Raw genomic sequence first — 20,916 nt, 5'->3', positions numbered from 1 at the left:
GTCTATCTGTTCTGACAAATCTTTTAGAACTTAAAGCCAAAAGCAAAATGGGACCCCCCAAAGAACTTTGGGCCAAGCTACATCTGCTCGCTGGCTTCAGTCTCACCTGGGAATATGGACTTCTGGGAGGGCCTGGACCAGATGATGGGGGAAGGTCTGTGGCTCACTTTGCTTCAGAATGCATGCCAGGCTATAAAGTGTTTTCTCAAGCAACAGGAATAAGGCCTGTGGCTTGCAGACTAGATGGTAGAGTTATGGATTACCACAGACAAGCCCAAATCCAAGGAGAAAGGAATCATAGCTCTGTGTGAGCTGCAGACTCCCACAGGGTGACGGTGAGTGGGAGGACTTCCTGCCTCCCTGCTGGAGAAAGGCACTCTGTAACTGAAGCTCTGTCAGGATTAATAAAGGGAGGGGCCTGGCAAGCTGTTGGAGAACATGACTACCTTTTTCCTTAGGTTTGTGGCTGGCTCATAGCATTGGCTTCAGCTGTTCTGGTCAGCTCGTGGGAGGCCTAAGCTTTCCCTCCAGTTTGGCTATATATAACAAATCTCCCATTAGTCTCTCCTCATTCTGCTCCCAGTGTCCTGCTGAGCTGTAATCAATATTCATCCCTAAGTTGTTCGTGGTTTTACAAGGAGCACAAGCACTCTCAGAAACCTAAATCATGACTAACGGTTGCCTGGTGACTTCTATTGGATTTGAGTATCCCTTGGGGGTGATTGTAATGCATGGTCGTCCCATTAGCTTTACCTTCTTCACTAGCCAAGGGAAGATACTAACATGAGTGATGAGAGAGATGTTGGAAAGTATCTAAGATGGAGACCTCAAATAGGAAGCTGGATTCTTAGTGCCTTGTTAGGCAGAAACAGAGCAGTGGTAAAGTTTGGAAAAAGCCATTTCAGGAGAAATAAATCAAGAGATAAGGCAAGAGAAATTAACAAAAAGTTTCTACTGCAATCAGATAGACGTCCAGTCATTGTGGATTTTCTATACAAAATGAACATCAGTTCTCAGCATCAAATGAAGACAGACTGTTCAATTCTGAGTATCCTCCTGAAGGTGACCTCTCATCTTCAAAAATGAAATGTTTAGAAAGGGCAAAAAGAGTGGAGGTTTGGAATCCTTAAGCTTTTTCCTGGAAGGTGTGAGAGATTCCTTTGATTTGAAGACTACTCTCCATTTGATGCTGAGGAGAAACCTTTCCAAACAGGTAGGGTCCTGAGCAAGTCAGGTAGTCCTGGGCAGTTAAGAAGGCCCCAGAATGCTGTGGGCCACTAGGCTCCTCAGGCAAACCATGGTGTTCCCCATGCCTTTCTCTCCTGACAGCTAAAAATGTGTTACTTATTTTCACCTAAAACTCTTGAGAGATATATCAAGCTGTTGAGAACACTTTCATATTCATTCCCTCACATGAGTCTCAGAAGCATCCCAGGAGTAGAGAGTATAGCACTCAATGAGATCTACGGTGTTCTCAGTGATACTATGGCTGACCAGATGATAGTCAGTGAGGATGTTAAGTACAACTTCTCCAGTTTTCTAGGGTTTTATCAAAATGCATGTCAGGGACTCATGCCAAGGAATCATAGCTGTTATATTATCAGATATTATAGGTCTAAATGAGTATCTGAAATCACAGGAAATGAGACCATCATTTAGAAATAATTTGTTATGTGTGGTGCTAGGGATTGAATCCAGGACCTCCATATACAAGGCCAGTGTTCTACTACCAAGTCCCAGAAATATCCATCTGATGCAAGTATCAGCAACTGAAAAAACTAAGGAGATGGAAATTTACTCCTGAAAAAGAGAATCTGTGGTAAGTTACTTGGGATAGATTCTAATTCAGTGGAAGCCCCAAACTGTGTTCCACATATTCATGCTATCAGAAAGATGATAGCATGAATATGTTAACTAGAAGCTTCTACACTGAGAAAAATTATAATGTGATGATCTATTTATAATCTAACAAATTAGGCAAAATAAATATATTATTGCTTTGCATATGTGCAAATAGCTTATTGATATTCATGAATCAATACTATAAGATACACTGAACTTAAAAAAAACCATTGGGAAAGTTCTTGATCTTTCTTTGATGATTTGGGATTTAATTGCTCTGAACAGGGAGTTAAGGAAGAAATTCATTCAGAAGTTAAACAGACTGTGGCCATTTGAAAACAGCCCCAAGCCTGGCATAGTAGCATACACCTGTAATCACAGTGGCTTGGGAGGCTGAGGCAGAAAAAGCACAAGTTCAAAGCCAGCCTCATCAACTTAGTGAGACTCTGTCTCTAAATAAAATATAAAAAATGGGCTGGGGATGTGGCTCATTGGTTAAGTGCCCAGGGGTTCAATCCCTGATACAAAAAAAAAAAAAAAAGAAAGAAAGAAAGAAAGAAAAAGAGCCATAGATATGTTGTTTTTCCTAGGTTTTTACCCTATTGTGTTTTTGCAAATGTTGCCATAAAAAATTCTAGAAAACTGTGAAGGAATAACATTTTAATTTTGGTAAAATAGCAGAAAAAAACAATATGTTATACTGTTAAGCAAGTCCTAAATTAATTAGTTAACTGAATCCTAAGTTACCTCCATTAGTAGCAAGTGAGACTTCAGGAATATAATTGAATTTCATGTCTGAATGGCACTTGGTGGCTTTGTTGCTGTAGAGATGACAGTGGATGATATCACTCTTCTGAAAACAAGTGAGTAATTTCCATTCCATCTGTCAGCGCTTTGACCACTCAAATTGACATTCATTCCATAAACATTTTCAGTGGTGCTACCATGGGTAAGAGTGCTGGGTACCATGGAGATCCCATGCTGAATGGTCTCTGACTGTAGGCCTACCCTTAGGCCTACCCATTTTCTTTTTTAAAAAAAAAATATTTGTTTTTTTTTTTTTTTTTTTTAGTTTTAGGTAGACACAATATCTTTATTTTATATTTATGTGATGCTGAGGATCGAACCCAGTGCCTCATGCATACTAGCCGAGTGCATTACCACTGAGCCACAACCCCAGCCCCAATAAGGGACATTTTCTTATTTGGAATTCCTTGTACTCCAGAAACTTCTGTCATAGGTATGGTGTTGGAAAGGCTCTGGAAGCAGGAAGCACCTCATCACTATCAACAATGTGACATAATGGTAAAAGTAAATGTAATCAGTCATGTGAGTTGTCAAAGGCAAGCCATGCTTCTGTTTATTCCATGATGGTTAAAAATTCAAAACTAATTTGCATCCAGAGAGTAAATAAAACCCACCGCAATGAAGTCCGAGTAATCTATACCTTATGGTTCCCCCAGGCCTTTTGTCCTGCCATACCTTTGCTTTTTTAGGGTAAAGTAAAATTGACAGCTCCTCAATTGTCAAAATACGCACGTCAGCAGTGTCCCTGATCCATGCAAAAAGGTACTTTTCATTTTCAAAGAGACAGCCTTTAGTGCCCTAAGACAAAAACTATAGACAACGATTTCATCCCAAGTACCAAAGATCCCAATGGGACTGGGAATCTTTTCAGAGGCAGAACTTTGCCTGCTTCCTCCATCACTGAATTCCATCCATCGTGTGGAGGTTTTCACAAACATGTTGGCTTGGGGGCCAGGTGAGGGGAGAGGCCTCCCGCCCAATCCTCCCTGAGAGAGCAGCACAAAGGGAGTTGCCTAATTCCACTGTGGGAGTTTTATCTGCCTCCTGGATGGTTCGGTGTAGGTCCACGTCTAGACTGATTACAAAAGCCCCAACGAAACAAAATAAATACCTAACATCTTACAGAAAAGGCACGAAAGCAAACAGTAGGGGCGAGGAGAACAATGCCTCTGTTGTGACAGGGAGCCTTCAGGAAGATGATGGAATTCCCGCACCCCACGTTCTAATTTGTAAGGACAACATTAAACGTCTCGAAGCAGGCCCTGGCTTGAATGCATTAATTTGGAAAGGCAATGTGTTTTGTTAGATAAGGGATTTTTTTTTTAAAACTGCCACTAGGATCAAAATGAAGATCAGTATAGCCAACTCTGTCTGTATGGGTGCATATTTCAGAAAACAGCCTTTCCTCTAGCTCACCAATGTAACCATTTGTTAATTCTGCCCTTTCAAGCTGATGAGGTGTATATAATGTGGCTGAAAAGGCTCTGAATTGATTCTACTTTGCATTCACCTTGCTGTGTAACCTTAAGTAAATCTCTAAACTTCTCTGAGTCTTGTTTTTTCACATCTATAAAAAAAGAGATAATCTATCTTTGTGAATCCTAGACTCCAACAAAGAAAAATAAATATAACAATTCCATTGCCTAATTCTGCTGAAAGTGGGATTATCCCCCCCAAACACATTTATAATTATCGTGTCTGAACTAGCTCTTAAATATATTATTACAAACAGAAGCTGCAGGGGAGTGACGGCCCATTTCCAAAACTCCAAAAGTAGGTGGCAAGTACTTCACATAACTGAAGGTACACTTGTTTAGATATATGATGGTGGGTTTGGGTTTTGTTTTTGTTTTTCTTCCCCTGTTTGGAGAGATGGAGGTGCTGGCCTATACTTGGCTGGAGAGGCAGGGCATGAACCATGACAGTGGATGAGCTGACAGACAATGTGAGGACCCTGGGCTGGTTCAACCACTGGTTTTTGCATGAGCTTGCAAATCCACTTTTTCCACTTCTGACCCTTTGATGAAAGAATGGTTCATGAGTATGTTGATATCACTCATTCTTCTGTTTTTGTGTTTTGTTTTTTTGGTACTGGGGATTGAACTCGGGGGCACTCAACCACTGAGCCACATCCCCAGCCCTATTTTGTATTTTATTTGAGACAGGGTCTCACTGAGTTGATTAGGGCCTCACCATTGCTGAGGGTGGCCTTGAACTCGTGATCCTTCTGCCTCGGCCTCCAGAGCTGGTGGGATTATAGGCATGCACCATCATACTCAGATTCTTTTGGGTTCTTATGTAGACATTTATTTACAAATTCCTGGGCTGAAGTCTGGGTTGATCATGTCTCTGGATAGCTTGGAGGTAGCTCATTTACAATATAGTCTAGTAGCTCAAACATAGCCATGGCTGGCTGGCTGTGTGACCTCTGATCACTAATATGGTATTCAGGAGACATTCGTACAGAAGTGAGAAGCTGCAAGGCCCTCCTTATGCCCAGTTGACTGTGGGCTGGCCAAAAATGGCCTCGATTTTCTTGAAATTGGATGGGGGATGAAGCTTCCAATGGACAGTCGTATCTGGAGCAAGCCAGTCCTTCAGATGTTCATCTGCACCAAGCAGTGTGTGCCTTGAAGCTGCTATGGAAGCAAGTAGGATACAATTCCTATGAAGGAATTAGCCATGGAGACAATGAGCTTTCCATTCACCACAAAATCACAGCTTGATTTCCCTTCTAAAGTTGACCAGTGTTGGGGGAGTTTTCACGTATCAGTGCCTGACCTGGTGTTTTTCTCAGAAGTATGCCAAGTCCCAGAGAACTGCCACACTGACCATCTCCAGGATCTTTTCAGGAATCTTCTTGGTTTCTTTCAACACCTGGCTCATGAAGCCACCATCCACATTCTCCATGCAACTATGGATCTCCCAGCCACTCTAGAAGTCCCTATAGAAGCCCACAATGTACAGCGTGTCGCACTTAGGATGGCTAGCTTGATCACACCGTGCCCCAGCTTTCTGACTAAAGGTCTTTTGTGAGCTTTGGTAACCATCCCACCATAGCTGGGCTCCTAGCTCCAAGATCCTTTTGTAGTAATCCTCCTTGAGTTTACAGACCTTGGCCTTTGGGGTAAGGAAGACCTCTAGCCTCTTCTGCTGCTTATTGAATTCTAGATCCTCAAGCATCTTCTGGAAGCTCACTGACTTTCCTTTGCAGGAGCCCTCACTGATGGGGAAGCAGCTCTTGGTGATGGTGATGCCATGAGCACTGGTTTCCTCCAAGCCAGTATTGGGATCCTGTGCAGGCCCGTGGTAGGTGGGGAACCACAGGTGCAGTTGTGAACTGAGCCTGGGGTTATGGTCAGAACCCAGGCCAGCACCAAGGCAGCCAAAGGTCAGTGACACTGCAAATCCAGACCAAGAGGCACTGGGGAGGCTGAGACTGAAGCTAAGGAGCTCTAGTGAGGCTGATACTGCCACCAGAGTGTGGGAGCCACAGTACTTTTCAAATCCTTCCATGCTGCTGGGTGTGCATATGGTTCACGGTTACCTACTACTGTATAATTGTACCCTGCCCTCTCCTATGGGGGCACCAGGGGCCTTCACTGCTTCACCATAGCCAGAAATGCCTGGTGCATGTGCACTGTGGATGTATGGCCTGCTGTTCTGCCTCTCATACTCTTCCCCCCTCTGCAACCTGGGTGGTTTCTCCATTTTCATCAAGTCCTATACACCTTCTTTATACCTTTTACAATTTCTATCATTTCTTCTAGACTTTATCTAAGCATTATATCCCTGGCCCAGTGACCAGAATATGTACCCATTCGGTTCTCCTATGCATCCTGTGTGTGTGTGTATGTATATATATATATATTTTTTTCTATGTGTATATGTGTGTTTACATACTATATATAAATACTATATATACTTTATATATATAATATAAATATATATATAAATACTATCTCTATATATAGATATACATATATAGATAGTATTAACATTTTATTGTAACTTCTTGGTTGTCTCTCTCAGTAGGTGTATCTATCATATATTGTACTCTAGTATATGACCTAAGATTTGGTACAAAGCATTGCTGAAAAATACTTGTAGAGTGAATACTGGATTCAGCAAACACTTATTAAATATCAACTGCATACCAGCTTTATGCTCTATTTTTTATACCAGGGATTTAATCCAGGGGTCCTTAACCACTGAGCCACATCCCCAGCCCTTTTGGACACAATAGCTTTATTTTACATTTATGTGGTGCTGAGGATTGAACCCAATGCCTCACACATGCTAGGTGAGCGCTCTGCTGCAGAACCACAGCCCCAGCTCCTACCCAACCTTTTAAAATATTTATTGTTTAGTTGTAGTTGGACACAATACCTTTATTTTATTTATTTATATGTGGTGCTGAGGATCGAACTCAGGACCTCACAGGTGCTAGTGAGCAGTTTACCCCTGAGTCACAACCAAGGTCTGGCTAAGTTGCTTAGGGCCTCGATAATTTGCTTGAGACTGTCCTTGAACTTGTGATCCTCCTGCTTTAATCTCCGAGAAGATGGGATTATAGACATGTGCCACTGCACCTGACCTTGTGCTCTGTTTTTAATGTGGATCCTTCAAAGTCGATGCATTTATTTCTAAATGTATAAAAGTGGATAAGAATCAGTCAGCTTATTCATTGGTCCTGCAGCCAAGCAGCAGACCTAAATCCAAATGAGTGTTGTATCCTTCCAAGAGGCCCCCTCAAAAGAGAATCTTTGTGCCAGGGAAAGTGTCCTCAAATTTTTTGGAAAGCTTCTTTGGAAAAAAAGAAAAGTTCCATAGACCATAGCACATTCTTTGGAATCTTCTCAGGATATGCAGGGTGGGGTGGGGCTTTGTTTCTTGAAGGCAGATTTGAGTTTTGGAAACAGTTAAAAGCTCCTTGGCAGCCAATGTAGTGAATGAGGTAGGTGATCAAGCTGAAGAATATTACTTTGGGTTCCAAACAAGGTGTGACTATAAAGAGCTGAGGCCAATTTCTTGCATGGCACATAAGCTGACTCAACAGCAATTCAAAAAGAGGACTTCCAAACATATTGTGGCCTTGGCAAGGAAAAAAGGAAAGGTTCTCCATGCCAGTATACACAGACACACAGACATACAGACACACACACACACACATAATGTGTAGTGACTGTCTGGTACAGTACATAAACACATAAATCAAAAGTCTTTGGAATGGAGTTGTGGCTCAGTGGTAGAGTGCTTGCCTAGCATGTGTGAGGCACTGGGTTCGATTCTCAGTACCACATAAAAATAAATAAAATAAAGGTCCATTGACAACTAAAAAAATTTTTAAAAACTCCTTGGAATTAAGTTTTCAAGAATAAATTGCACAAAGTATGGGACAGAAGAGACCTGACTTGGCCCCCATTTTTCAAAAATTTCTCTATGTTTCAGTTGGCCACAAGCTCAAAATACAATAAGGGAGTAATGTGACTGCTAAGCAAGCATCTACCTTCTCAGAGTGCTCTGGTGGAGGTTCTGGGCCTTCCTTGCAACCTAATGGCCTATCGACCACTGGTGCTCTTGACCCATTGAAGCATAGATCAGGGCTGAGGAAGTCTATGAGCATTATAAGATCTGTTTAGAAAAGCAAACAACCCAGAAAAGATGCATGATTGAAATTTATTGTTGAAGGATGATGATGTGAAAAGTAGTGTCTTCTTAATCTCGTGGTACTCTTTATGGAAGTGGTAGACTGATGGGTGGAAATGACAGGAAGGCAACTTTAGGCTCAATCTAGTAAAAACTGGTTTGTGTTATAATAAAATTGTAATGTTCAGTATAATCTCAGAAAGAGAAAATATTGGAAGGATATAAGTCAAATATTTAATAGCAAGGTCTGAGAGCATAGCTCCATGATAGAACACTTGCCCAGCATGCACAAGGCCCTAGATTTGATTGTTAGCACTGAAAAAAAAATGTTAATAGTGGATATCTATGGTGTGCTTGTTACTCAGCTTTCCATCACTATAGCAGAATACCTGAGATAATTTGCTTATCAAAAGAATACATTTCCTTGGTGTGGTGACACATAATTGTAACCCTAGCTACTTGGGAGATTGAGGTAGGATGATCACACATTTGAGGCCAGCCTGGGTAGCTTAGTGTGGTTCTGTATCAAAAATAAAAAAGGGGTGTGGATGTGTCTCAGTGGTAGAGTATCACTGAGTTCAATCTCTAGTACTACAAAGAAAAAGAAAGGAAAAAAAGTTTCATTCAGACTCACAGTTTTGGAGGATCCAGTTCATGATCAACTGACTCCATTGTTTTGTGCCTGTGTTGAGGCAGAATATTGTGGTAGGAGTGTGTGCTCACATAGTAGCTGAGGTGAGAAAGGAGGCTGGTGTCTCATGGTCCTCTTTAAGGACATGCACCCAGTGACCTGAGGACCTCCCACTTGGTTCTACCTAGATCTATGCTTGTGACCATCCATATGGACCTTTAACACATGGACCTTTGGTAAACATTCAATATCCAGACTGTAGCAAAGGACTATTGAATTATAAGGCAAAAGCTATTTTTAACTCTATAATGGTGTATTGTTATAATTTTTGTTACTTGTACATATTTCTTTTGTAATGTATACTTTTTTGTAATATGCCCATTTTTGTATATTGAATGTATATACATATTTCCTTTGAGAAACAAATTTGCTAAAAATTAGAGTTGTCCACCAAGCAAACAGCCTTTTTTAAAAAATATTTATTTTTTAGTTGTGGTTGGACACAATACCTTTATTTATTTATTTTTATGTGGTGCTGCGGAACGAACCCAGGGCCTCGCACGTGTGAGGCAAGCACTCTACCACTGAGCCACAACCCCAGCCCTACAGCCCTCTTTTTAACCTAGTGAGAGCAATGCCTTAGGAGGTAATCAAGCAAAGATTGTGGAATGAGTCACAGTGTTCCTTTTAGACTAGGGATTCAGTATCCATTATTCTATGAATTAACCTTATTCAAGTACCAAACTTGAGCCAGTGGAAGTTCACATGTGCATACAATGATTAAAAGAGGCCTGGAAACTTCCAACAAGATGAGCAACTTCTTAGCTGCCAGGCCTCTTCTAACAACAAAAAATTCATCTTAACATAATTCAAGTGTAGAAAGTTTAAATCAAAGGGTAGAATAAACACTTCAAAGATAAAAAGCCAGAAGCTAGCTGAGAAACTGGATTCTGAACTGGAGCAATGAAAACATATATAAGGGGATAATTTAGGCATGGTGAAAAAGCTTGATACAGGCTCTTGAGAAATAGTGAATGGCCAATTGGAGATGGTAGATTCTCCATGTTTGGTAAATATGTGTGGTTCTCCATTTTAATCCCATCTATGTAACTGAAGGCAGCAGGCCTTGGACATTACAGGGAAGTTGTCTCCTGGTCCTCATCACTCAATCTGAATGGATCTTCCCTGGCAGAAGCTCTCTGGTGAAGAGTGGCTGTCAGGCTGGAGGTATGGCTCAGTAGTACAGTGCTTGTGCCCCATGTACAAGGCCCTGGGTTACATTTCAAGCATTGGATTAAAAACAAACAAAAAATACTGGCTTCCTTGGGTCAGGTACTGGGAACTGAAGCATGTCAAACACAATATTAGGCTAGAGAAGTCCCAAGAACAGCACATTCATGAGAGCAGCATTGGGCAGAGGAACCAACATGTACTTCTTTTGGGGACCAATGGTGCCATAAAATCTGAGATAAAAATATTGTCCCAATCTTCCACTTTAGGGAAACTGAAGTCTAGAGAGGAGAAATGGGTGGAAGAGTATGATAACGGACAACACCCTTTGCCTCCCAAAGTGGAGAAATAATGGATTTTAAAACTACCCTCTCCTACTGGCACAGGCAAAATTTGGTTTCCAAGCCAAAGATTATTTTGCCAGATTAAATAAAACCCTGCCTGTGGAATAACAGGGATGGTTATTAGATGATAACTGGGCTTGAAATCCTTCTTCTGGTCTGGTGTTACTAGAACATTAGACTGAGTCCAAGGAGCAAAGCTTTTTAGTGTTTAGGTTTCATAAACCAAAGACCAAAAGTTCTTGTGAACCTCATTCAAATACAGAAAAAAAAAAGATGATTTAAAAGCAAAGACAAATGGCTTCTTTCCCTTTTGTGTTTTACCAACCACTATAAATCATGGAAGTCTTACTAGTGAATACAACTGATTGTAGTCTCAACCACAAGAAAACCAACTGAAGGGAAGACTAAATCAAACATTTCCAGGTTGTGTTTGTGGGCATTTCTGCAAAGGATGAAAATGGATATAGGAATCACATGCTTTGCAGGAGACCAACAGATGTGTGATGTGTGTTGGGGACAGCAGAAGTGGGGAATGATTAGTTGTGACATTATATCTTCTTTTTCCAGCATGGTGACCTCTTGACTTTAGACTGAAACTGGAGATCCTGACTTGGGCCACCTCCTAGAATCAAAGGGGACTTCCCTGTCCATTCCTTGACCTTTGCTCATGCCTTTTCCCTGCATTTGAGCCATTCTTATCATACTTATCAAATGGGAGTGAGAGTTCTCATTCTTTAGATGGAATCAGCAATGCCTCTGTTGAGCCGATCTGGCAAAAGGGCAATGTGCTCAGGATTTTACACATGATAAAAATGGTAAGTTGGTTATTTCTGGTGTTCCTTCACCGCAGAATGTCCAACCAAACATAAGTGCCATTATTACTTGTGATGTTGGGTGTGTAAAAAATAAATTTAAAAAATAAATACTGGGCCTGAAATTCATAGAAAGCTTGTTTTAGAATTAGTGTTGGTGCCAGATCGTCAGCTCCATGAAAACAGTTATTGAATCTGTTTTGCCAATGTCTCCAGGAATAGCACCTGGAACCTAGTAGGTACACAAACCCTTGCTTCTGAAGAAATTAAGGTTGAAGAAGTCTCCATGAGGCCCAGAGTGAGAGTTGCTTCTTATATAAATCATGGATTTGCTGGTGACAAACTATGTGTTATGGTTTAAATATGAGGTGTCCCCCAAAAGTGCAGGTGTGAGACAATGAAAGAAAGTTTAGATGTGAAATGTTTGGGTTATCACAGTCTTGATTGGTTCAACTGAATACATTGATTCAGTTGGATGGTTTAGCTGGGTGATAACTATAGGCAGGTAGGGTGTGTCTAGAGGAAGTGGGTCTCTAGGGGCTTGACTTTGGGGTTTGTATTTTGACTGAGGTGAAGAGATTCTCTTTCTGCTTCCTGGTATGATGTTTGGAAACCCTTTCCTCCACCACACACTTACACCATGATGTTCTGCTCACCTTGGGTCTAGAGCAAAGGAGTTGGTTATCTATGGACTGAGACCTCTGGAACTGTGAGCCCCAAATAAGTTTTTCCTCCTATAAAATTGTTATTGTCGGGTTTTCTTGGTTACAGTGACCAAAAAGCTGACTAAAACACTATGCAAACTGACATGAGGCAACTGTTGGTCCTGTCATGAGCAGCCCCTAGAGAGAGAGGTGACAGGAAAGAAGCCTGAGACAGCAGCAAAGAAGTTGGGGGAAATATTTCTTTGCCTACCTCTGTAAGTTGCAGGAAGGGAGACTATTAATCATGCAACTTGTACATCCCATGCAGAGGATTTTCTACTTTGGCAAAGCATTTTTAGCAAAGAGAAAATTTTAAATAGAGATCAGACTGTGGGAGTCTTTGGGGATACCTTTGGTCTTATAGGTAAGACACACCAACTAAGATTTGTAGATACAGATTGTGGCCTGGGTGTGTGTTGGGAGGGAGGGGCTTTGAATGGAACTTGGGAACAAGGATTGAAACTCAAATGATGGTAGAAAGGTAGTTTTTAAGGACCCCACTGGCACCTGATGGGATTACGCAGAATAGAAAGTCAGATGAGAGGGAAGGGAAGCATACGGCGATGTACAAAAGGAGACTCAACACATTTTTATTTGAACGTTTATTATTTTTTTTTTCCAAAGAAATACATGCAGAGAGAGAGAAAGAGAGGATAGGGGGATACAGAAACATGGTAACCATGTTCTAGAAGCCAAACATAGAAAATAATTTGGCACAACTTGATGGGATTTTTCTTTTTTCTTTTTTTTTTTTTGCAAAAGGACAATCTATATACTACTACTAAAATTGACCCTCCTCATAAAGACACCATTTGATTTTCGAAAACATAACACATGGTTAGTCCTCTACTTCATGGCTGGAGGAGGTATACAAGATAAAAAAATAGAAAAAAATAAGAAAGTGGTCTCCTTTAGTGAGGAAGACCACGGGTGCCACAAGGCAGCATGTGCTGGGCACTGAGTCAGTGCACCAGGAAGAAGCAGCACACCACAGAGATGGCCATGCTGATAAGCAGCTCCACTGGGGAAAACGCGTTCCCCAGGTTGTGGGAGGCAGTTAGCTCGTTGTCCTTCTGATTCACATGTTGCTTGCTCCCGGGAGCATCATCAACGTCCAGATCATAAGCCAGTTCTGCAAGAAAGAAAAGAAGGATTTGAAATGCAGAATTCTGTACAGCAGCTGGTGTGCACTATCCACAGCTCAAGCACCTGTCTGTTCTCTCTGAAAGTCCCAGCTTTGTCTCTTTCCTTTTGGTGGAAGAAAGAATGCGAGGAAATGGGGAGGAGAAGAATGTGTGTATGGAACAGTGGAAGGAGATAGCTAGACATGTCCCTTCCAGAGATCAGGTTAAGGTGGACTGAGCAGGCCACGCCTCTCATGTCCTTGGCCCCATCCACACCCTGGGCCTTTGCAACATCTCCTTCTAGGCTAGGCTGTGCTTGAATTGAAGACCATTTTCACCAGATGTCATAGGTGTCAAGATATGCTCTGTGGGTGACCACACATGTGTCCTTGTGGGCTGCTAGGGGAGGAAGTGCTGTGGGCTACCTGTGTACTTTTCCAGGGCCCTGCATCCCATATAGATTGCCTTATCCTGAGAACTTTGTTTTAATAGGTTGAAGATAGGATAGTTTGCTGTCGACAGTTCTTTTATTTTTCTCAAATAGTTCTTTTATCTATAAGGTCCTTTCATCTTCCCTGGGGTGGGGGACCACTCACAACAAAGCTAAATTAAATAATAGGATTTGCACTGATATTAGCAAATTAAGAGTAAGGAAAGGCTAAGGGGTAAGGGTCTTTCATTCTTTGACTGTCTAAAATTTATGATATTCATGATCCTAAAAAGAGATTGGAAGACTTTGGCTTGGCGTAATGCAAAAGTTCGCCAGAGGGCAAATCTAAACAGTGATATATCAGAAAATTCAAGATTTCTTGCCCTGGCTCAGGGCTCAATTTCTCTGATTTGCTTTTCTGGACTTAAAGATCAAATCTGTTCCCTTGGCTTTTCTAAACTCTATTGTCAACATTTCTATTTCAATATCTTGTGAAGGTGATGTGATGTGAGCAACCTCATCAACCAGCCAACTGTCCTGTGGCCAAGGGAGATGGAAAGATTCCTTTGGGACACTGAGATGAACAGCAATAGACCCAGAGGAAATGACTGGGATTCTACAGAGGGAAGGAAGTAAGAGGAAGGAAGAGCTCTTCTTACAGAGCATGAAACACTCAGTAAGTCACAGGAAGCAAGTGTGGGGCTCAGCTGGTCAGATGCAGGCAAAGCAGGGCCCCAGACCAGGGCCTGGCAATGGATAGAGTGGGCAGTAATGTCAAGGTGATTAAAGCCAGGGGGTCTGATTTCAATGACTTTCTAAAAGGGTTGTTACAATCAATAACACCACCAGCAGTGATAAGCGAGTCAATTTTACCGTATCTCAACTGAAAAAAAAAAGATTTTAGCTCATATAAGATAATAATCTCAAGGTTTCTTTAATTTACATGTATTTGGTTACTAGCACATATAAACTTGTTTTGTTTTAGCATACTAATTCTATTTCTGAATGCATAACAGTTCATATTCTCAGCTTTTTAATGTAATGGGTATTGATATTTTTCCTACTACTTTCAATAATAAATAAATCATCTTCCTATAATAATTGATGACATATTTTTCCTTTTTGTTATTAATAATATTTCTTTTTCATTACTGTGCAAAGAAACAATGTCCTGAATTTTAATATATGTGCATCTGATTACATTTTACTCCTCTAAAAACAACTTCTAAAAACTCCTTCCTGAGTGCTGATAATAAACCAAATCAAGTTTTCCAGGGAACTCTATTACCCAGGGAAAAGCAATTTAGCAGACAGTAATCTAGACCCCTTCCCCCAATATATGCACACAAATAAAATTAAAAGAACAAGGAGCAATGTTCTACTTGGAAATCAAACTTCTTTCTCTGAAAGGTGAACTATGCAGAGTGCACAAGAAGGCCGAGGTCAGCTGTCAGTGGGCAAGGATGGCACAGGCTTAGGTCCTGATCAAATTTCTCCAATGTGGGGAGACACGAGGCTGATCTCTGCTGAGAGGCCAGTCCTGGTCTCATAGCAACTTCTCTACTTAAGTCAAGAGGAGTATTTTTAGGGTTGACCTGTGAGAGCACTCTCAGCATGGCTTTCAGATTCCCTTTCTGGAAGATGCCCCAACATCAAGATGAAACAACATCTATTAATGCTACCACTCAGCTGTTTATTTTGCACTTCAAATAATCCGCTCACACTGAAGAGTTTTGTTTACTGTAGTGGCTATGGTAAACCTAGCAGTCCTGTTAAATCCACTAGTTTCTGATCTATTTCTGCCCATAGGCCTCCTTTTTAATTTCTATCCCTTGGACCCTATTTTTGGGAATTATTGTAACGACCTCTAATTATTGACTCCTCAATGGTATGCCATGCATTGTATGATACTATTCATATACATTATCTCATTTAATTTAAACTCTACCACATTAGGAAGTAGTTATTAAAATTCCTATTTTACTGGTGAGGAAGCTCAGCCCAGGTTAATTATTTTGCTTATATTTACAGACCTGGTAAGTGGTAGAGGTGCTATTTCAATCCACGTCTGACTCTAAACCTCATATGAAACTATCCTGCCTCTTGAAAAATTCTATATACCAAATAGAATTCAGTGACTAAGTAGTAATAGGTTCTTATTTAGGAAATAAAACTGAATTAGCAAAATATATACTGCCAAAGAGAACTTTCAAAAAACATGAGAAAAGTTGGTGTTTCCATGTAAAATTGACCACATACAGCTGGGCATAGTGCTGCACTCCTATAATCCCAAGCTCAGAAGGCTGAGGCAGGAAGGTCACGAGTTCAAAGCCAGCCTCTGCAATGGCAAGGCACCAAGAAACTCAGTGAGACCCTGTCTCTAAATAAAATACAAAATATGGCTGAGGATGTGCCCCAGTGGTCAAGTTTCCCTGAGTTTAATACCCCGTACCAAAACAAACCAACAAAAAGTCAACCATATACTTGATTAAGCAGCCTAGGTAAAATTCGTAAAATAGTAAAAAGAGCTTTAGGTTTGGGAACTCAGAATTGGAATTATCTTATCAGTTCTTCTCTTAAAATTTTTATTTATTTTTATTTTTATATGCACCCATGAAAATACACAAGTGAATCCCCTACTGTGTCTATCCACAAGAATGGGGTCATGCCAAGTATGGTGGCATATGCCTATAATCCCAATGTCTTGGGAGACTGAGGCAGGAGGATTGCAACTTCAAATCCAGCCTCAGTAATTTATTGAGGTCCTAGGCAACTTAGCAACAACCTGTCTCAAAAAAAAAAAAAAAGTGGGAGGCTGGGATGTAGCTCAGTGGTTTAGCACCCTGGGTTCAATCTCCAGTATCCCCCCCCAAAATGGGGTCCTAGTTAGAATAAGATATGTTCCATGCTTGTATAATTTTATCCTATCTGTTCTATTCCCAGAAGAGATCAACAAAATGGCCAAAGCCATTAGACACCCCAGGCAGAAAAGCTAAACCAAGTTTTCTATCATCAAAGGGCCCGAAATATTCAGGATGCTACTTCCCTATGCTTCTGAAGCTGTGGCTACAAATTTCCCGAGGTTCTCAATTCAGCAACAGCAAAAGTTATTACCCACCCCCTTAGTAGTGTTCCTGTAGTGTATATAGACAGGAATCCCATCAAACCATACTCTGGGCCTTGGCTACCATCACAGGGATTAAAGATGAAGGGGACAGCCTAGTACAACAAGGAAGCATTATGGGAGACAGAGAAAATAGGATTTTGGTCAAAGACAAATATTTCCTCTTTCTATTCCCAGACAGAGGCAATATAATCCAATTTAATTCAACAAACAACACTAGTCTATGATGTTCCTAGCACTTAAGTAGAAGACTGGAGAAAGATTTCATGTATATGTCAAGGAATCTCACACTCTGACAAGGGCAACAGACCAATAGAAAAACCAATGAGATATTTGGCACAAAGAAGAAATAGATTAAATAAAGGCACATATAGCATGAGTTAGAAGGGGAGGGAGAAAAATTCAGAGTCTGGGAAGATTTCTTGAAACAATTTGGATATGATCTACACCAAAAAGGATGGACTGAACTACATATGGCAGGGTTGAAAGAAATGATTAACCAAGACAGAAGGTTTGCTTTGAGCAAAATCACCAAGCTTGGAGAATGTGGGTGGGGCATATTCAGTAAGAGCAAGTAGCATCCATGGTGTGAAGGACCACAGATCCTACACTCTTGTGGGTTATGAGTGTGTGTGTGTATGTTGTGTGGGGTGGTGGTGATGAAAGGTAAAGCAGGAAGGACAAAGAATGGTCAAATCATGGAGGATTAGAAATGCAAAATCTATTTGTAAGCAACAGGGAGCCACTGAAGGATTTTAAGTAAGGAAACCACACAATCTGATTTGTGTTTTCAGAAAGATCATTGTTAACAGTATGGAGGACAACATGAAATGGGAGAGATTTGTGAAACATCTTGTCTTAAACAAACAAACAAAAAAACAAGAAGCCTCTGGAATGGTATATGGGGATTGGTCAGTGGCACACATTCAACAACAACAACTGCACAAGCTAAAGCTACATCAAATCATAAAACTTCTCAGTTGGCTAAAAACCAGATGTATTATGATAAACACTACAAACCATTTTCTTTTAAATCATTAATATTTTTATATTTAATAGTAATTTTCCAGAATACATTTTTGTTATGCTAGGTGTATACTGTAAAATGTACACAAATTGTTTCTATCTTGAAGTTGATCATCAGTGAGAACCTTCTGGGCCAGCAAGGAGATTTTCATGCTAAATCTAAAAATCTGTTTCTATTTGTAATCAGTTTAACTACGCCCAGAGGGTAGACCCAACAATCTGTACTAATTACACACTCAGCCCTGACTCTCATTTTGACTTTATGTCCTTTGTGTTGCATACTAGATGATCCGTTTAAAATAATAGTCAGTCATTAGCGTCTGCGCTTGGTTTGTGTTGGAAAGTTTTTCTGCATTGGGCAAAGCACAGAATTGGAGCTCTCCATCCTTATTCAGAATCTTCTAGTGCAGTACTTCAGGAGGCTGCACTCTCCCAGGGTCTGGAGCCCTGGGTTTGACGCCTGGCTCTGCCACTGTCCTACCAGTTCACCTTTGATAAATCTCTCCCTTCTCTGAGCTTCAGTTGTCCATCTGGCAAATATGAGTGTTGAACTGATGACCTGCCAGTTTCCTTCTAGTTTTATTTCTCTCTGATTCCAAGGCTCTTGGGGCTAGTGAGGGGCACAGTGTTCTACAGGCTGTAATCATTCTTCTACCTACAGTAGCCAAGATGGCTGCCCCTAACAGCCTTGTTGTGCAAGCTGAGTTGACCATTTTTTTCTGTTGCGATGGTGATGTTCATCAGCTATCAAGGTATGAACTCTCTTTCTTCTAGAGCTGTTCTAATCTCAGATAAGAGAACCTGGCAATAAATAAATCTATGCTGGACCCTCTTGCTTTTGCTTTTAGACCTTGGTGTTGCACCTGCCATTGAAGCCAGTATGCACAAGGCTTTGGGGGCAAGGTTATTGGATCTGGGATGCATCAAGTGGTGGTACATCAAGTGGGCCAGCACAGGGAGCTGAAGAGGATCTGTCAGCCAGTGAAACAAGCCTTTTGGCCCTTAAAAAGCCACTGGGGCCAGGCACAGTGGCACAGGCTTGTAATCTCAGTGGCTTGGGAGGCTGAGGCAAGAGGATCATGAGTTCAAAGTCAGTCTCAGCAACTTAGTGAGGCCCTAAACAACTCAGCAAGACTTTGTCTCTAAATAAAAAAAGGGCTGGGGATATGGCTCAGTGCTTAAGGCCCCTGGGTTCAATCCCTAGTACAAACAAACAAACAAACAAAAAAAACCACTGGGTTCTTGAGCATAAAATAGCAAGCAAATGGTCACCCTCTGAGAGCATGGGCACCAAGAAGGACAATGCATTGCTATAGGGGTTTCACCCATACAAAACACAAACAGGAAGACTTTACAGGTCAGCATGCAAGAAGAACTGCCACCAAAATGTCAGGGGAGAGAATGCTGCTGCTGAGCCAAGCATGGGGTTTCTCCCTCACCAAGCTTGCACCAGCAGATGGCTTCAATCGGCCCTAATACAGCAGCAGAGCAACACTACTGTCCTTGTGTTTTGTATTTGCTGTGTACAGCTGGCCCCTTAAGTCATGAATATATGAAACCTCAGGACATTCAACCGGAGAATGAAACCAGGGGGAAATCTCCAAGCAAACAGAATTCATTGCAGTAGTGCTCATCTCCTGCACTTCCTACAGATGCCCTTGGTCTCTGCCACTCACTTCTGAATCCCAAACAGATCTTGCTTCCCTTGTCCTGCCTTCAACGTGATCCTCCTTCCTGCCACATCAACACCCCCTACTTTGTGAACTGTAAGCTGTGACATCACTACTTGGCATTGAAAGTGAAGAAGGTGACTTTGCAGTGATACTGTAGTTTCTGGGAATCTAGATTTTTTTCTTCGTAAATCAGATGAAGAGGAACAGGCACAGTTGAGGCCTCTAGTTTCCAATTGTTCTAATGGGACTCCTTTTAGAATGGTCCATTTCACATTGTGCCTTATTGACAAACAAGTGAGCTGCCAATTTTACCCACGTAATGACCATAAAACCTGGGAATAATCCAATGACATCTTCTGGAAGATGGTTGGGACAATGAGATGCCCACTTCATTTTAATGGCTAATTCCAGGCTACAAACATCCCCATTAGTTGAGGCCTGATCTCTTTTTTTCTAGGCCTATTTCTCAATCTGCAATATGTATAGCTTCAGGTTACACTGCAGTGGAATGTGGGTACATAAAGGCATGCATACTACTTCCTACGGATTTAGAGGAGGACCACAAGGTTTTATAGTAAAACATTCAAGGCTGTATGATAAGTAGAAATGCACTATTTGAAAAGTGGCTGAAGATGTCATAGAACATTGCCTGGTTAGCCGGACATTCAAGTTACACCCCAGGTCCTCGAGAACAAGGTTTTGCTCTGCCCTGATAGATGGAGGACTTTGGTGAAAAGATCTTAATAGCACTGTTAGGTAATTTTGGTTACCTGGGCTTTGCTGACTACCACACTGGAGATTCTGCCTCTTGTATAAATTCCTACTTAGGGAGTTAACATAGACTCTTCTATGGCAACTTCCTTGTCAGGAGGGGAACACCCCATTAACTATTTCAACTAGGGATCAGCTTGCTGAGTGTTCTAATATAAAATGTTTTCCAGGGGGTTCAACTGCTAAGTATGCTTCACTATTTTGTTTAGCCATTAAAGAAAACAAAATAAAATCACTTCTTTGGAGAATAATAAATCACTTGACTGGATAATCTTCTTATGAGCCACTACTAAACTTCTTTGGGTGTATCATAAGTAAAATCATATTCCCAGAAACAGAACAGTCCCATCCTGGAAACCTGGAGAGTAGGAGTGGGTTGTGTGGGTGCTGGCCTCCCCTCCACCAGCATCAGCAGCATTACTACTGCCTTTCTCAGGAGTGTCATGACTAGTACTCTCAAGTTCACAGGTGCTTCTTACCTGAGGCTACCTAAAGCTCCATATGAATCAGTTCATCGAAGTCTTTACTTCCCACAGGAAAGCTTATTTCATTCCCATAAGTGATGGACATGAGAGATAGTGGAAGAAGAGAAGCTGGGGACACACACAGTATTTAGCTAGGCCCCAGGGGGCAAAGATGAAAAAAATTGGCTCAGAGAAAACAAGGGAAGAGAGATATTTTTGATTAATGAACTACTATTATTACATTTTAAAGAGGAGGGGGTTAACATGGTCAAATGTAATGGAGAG

The 20,916-nt window shown here is 41.2% G+C and overlaps 1 protein-coding gene and 1 pseudogene across 1 annotated transcript in view; both read right to left on the bottom strand.

Annotated features, from left to right (window-relative positions):
* Window positions 1–5,288: 5,288 nt before the first annotated feature.
* On the bottom strand, window positions 5,289–6,165 carry LOC144371681 (dual specificity mitogen-activated protein kinase kinase 2 pseudogene; annotated as a pseudogene).
* Window positions 6,166–12,606: 6,441 nt separating this feature from the next.
* Window positions 12,607–20,916, bottom strand: part of Gpc3 (glypican 3) — a 399,890-nt gene continuing 391,580 nt past the window's right edge. Inside the window, exon 8 of the mRNA XM_005337686.3 lies at window positions 12,607–13,151. Coding sequence (XP_005337743.1) covers window positions 12,982–13,151 — 170 coding nt within the window. The 3' untranslated portion in view covers window positions 12,607–12,981. The remainder of the gene's footprint in view (window positions 13,152–20,916) is intronic.

This window comes from Ictidomys tridecemlineatus, chromosome X, assembly GCF_052094955.1.
Source record: "Ictidomys tridecemlineatus isolate mIctTri1 chromosome X, mIctTri1.hap1, whole genome shotgun sequence".
Classification (NCBI taxonomy): domain Eukaryota; kingdom Metazoa; phylum Chordata; class Mammalia; order Rodentia; family Sciuridae; genus Ictidomys; species Ictidomys tridecemlineatus.
Note: the sequence above shows the minus strand (reverse complement) of the source record. Positions and strands in the feature narration are given on the sequence as shown.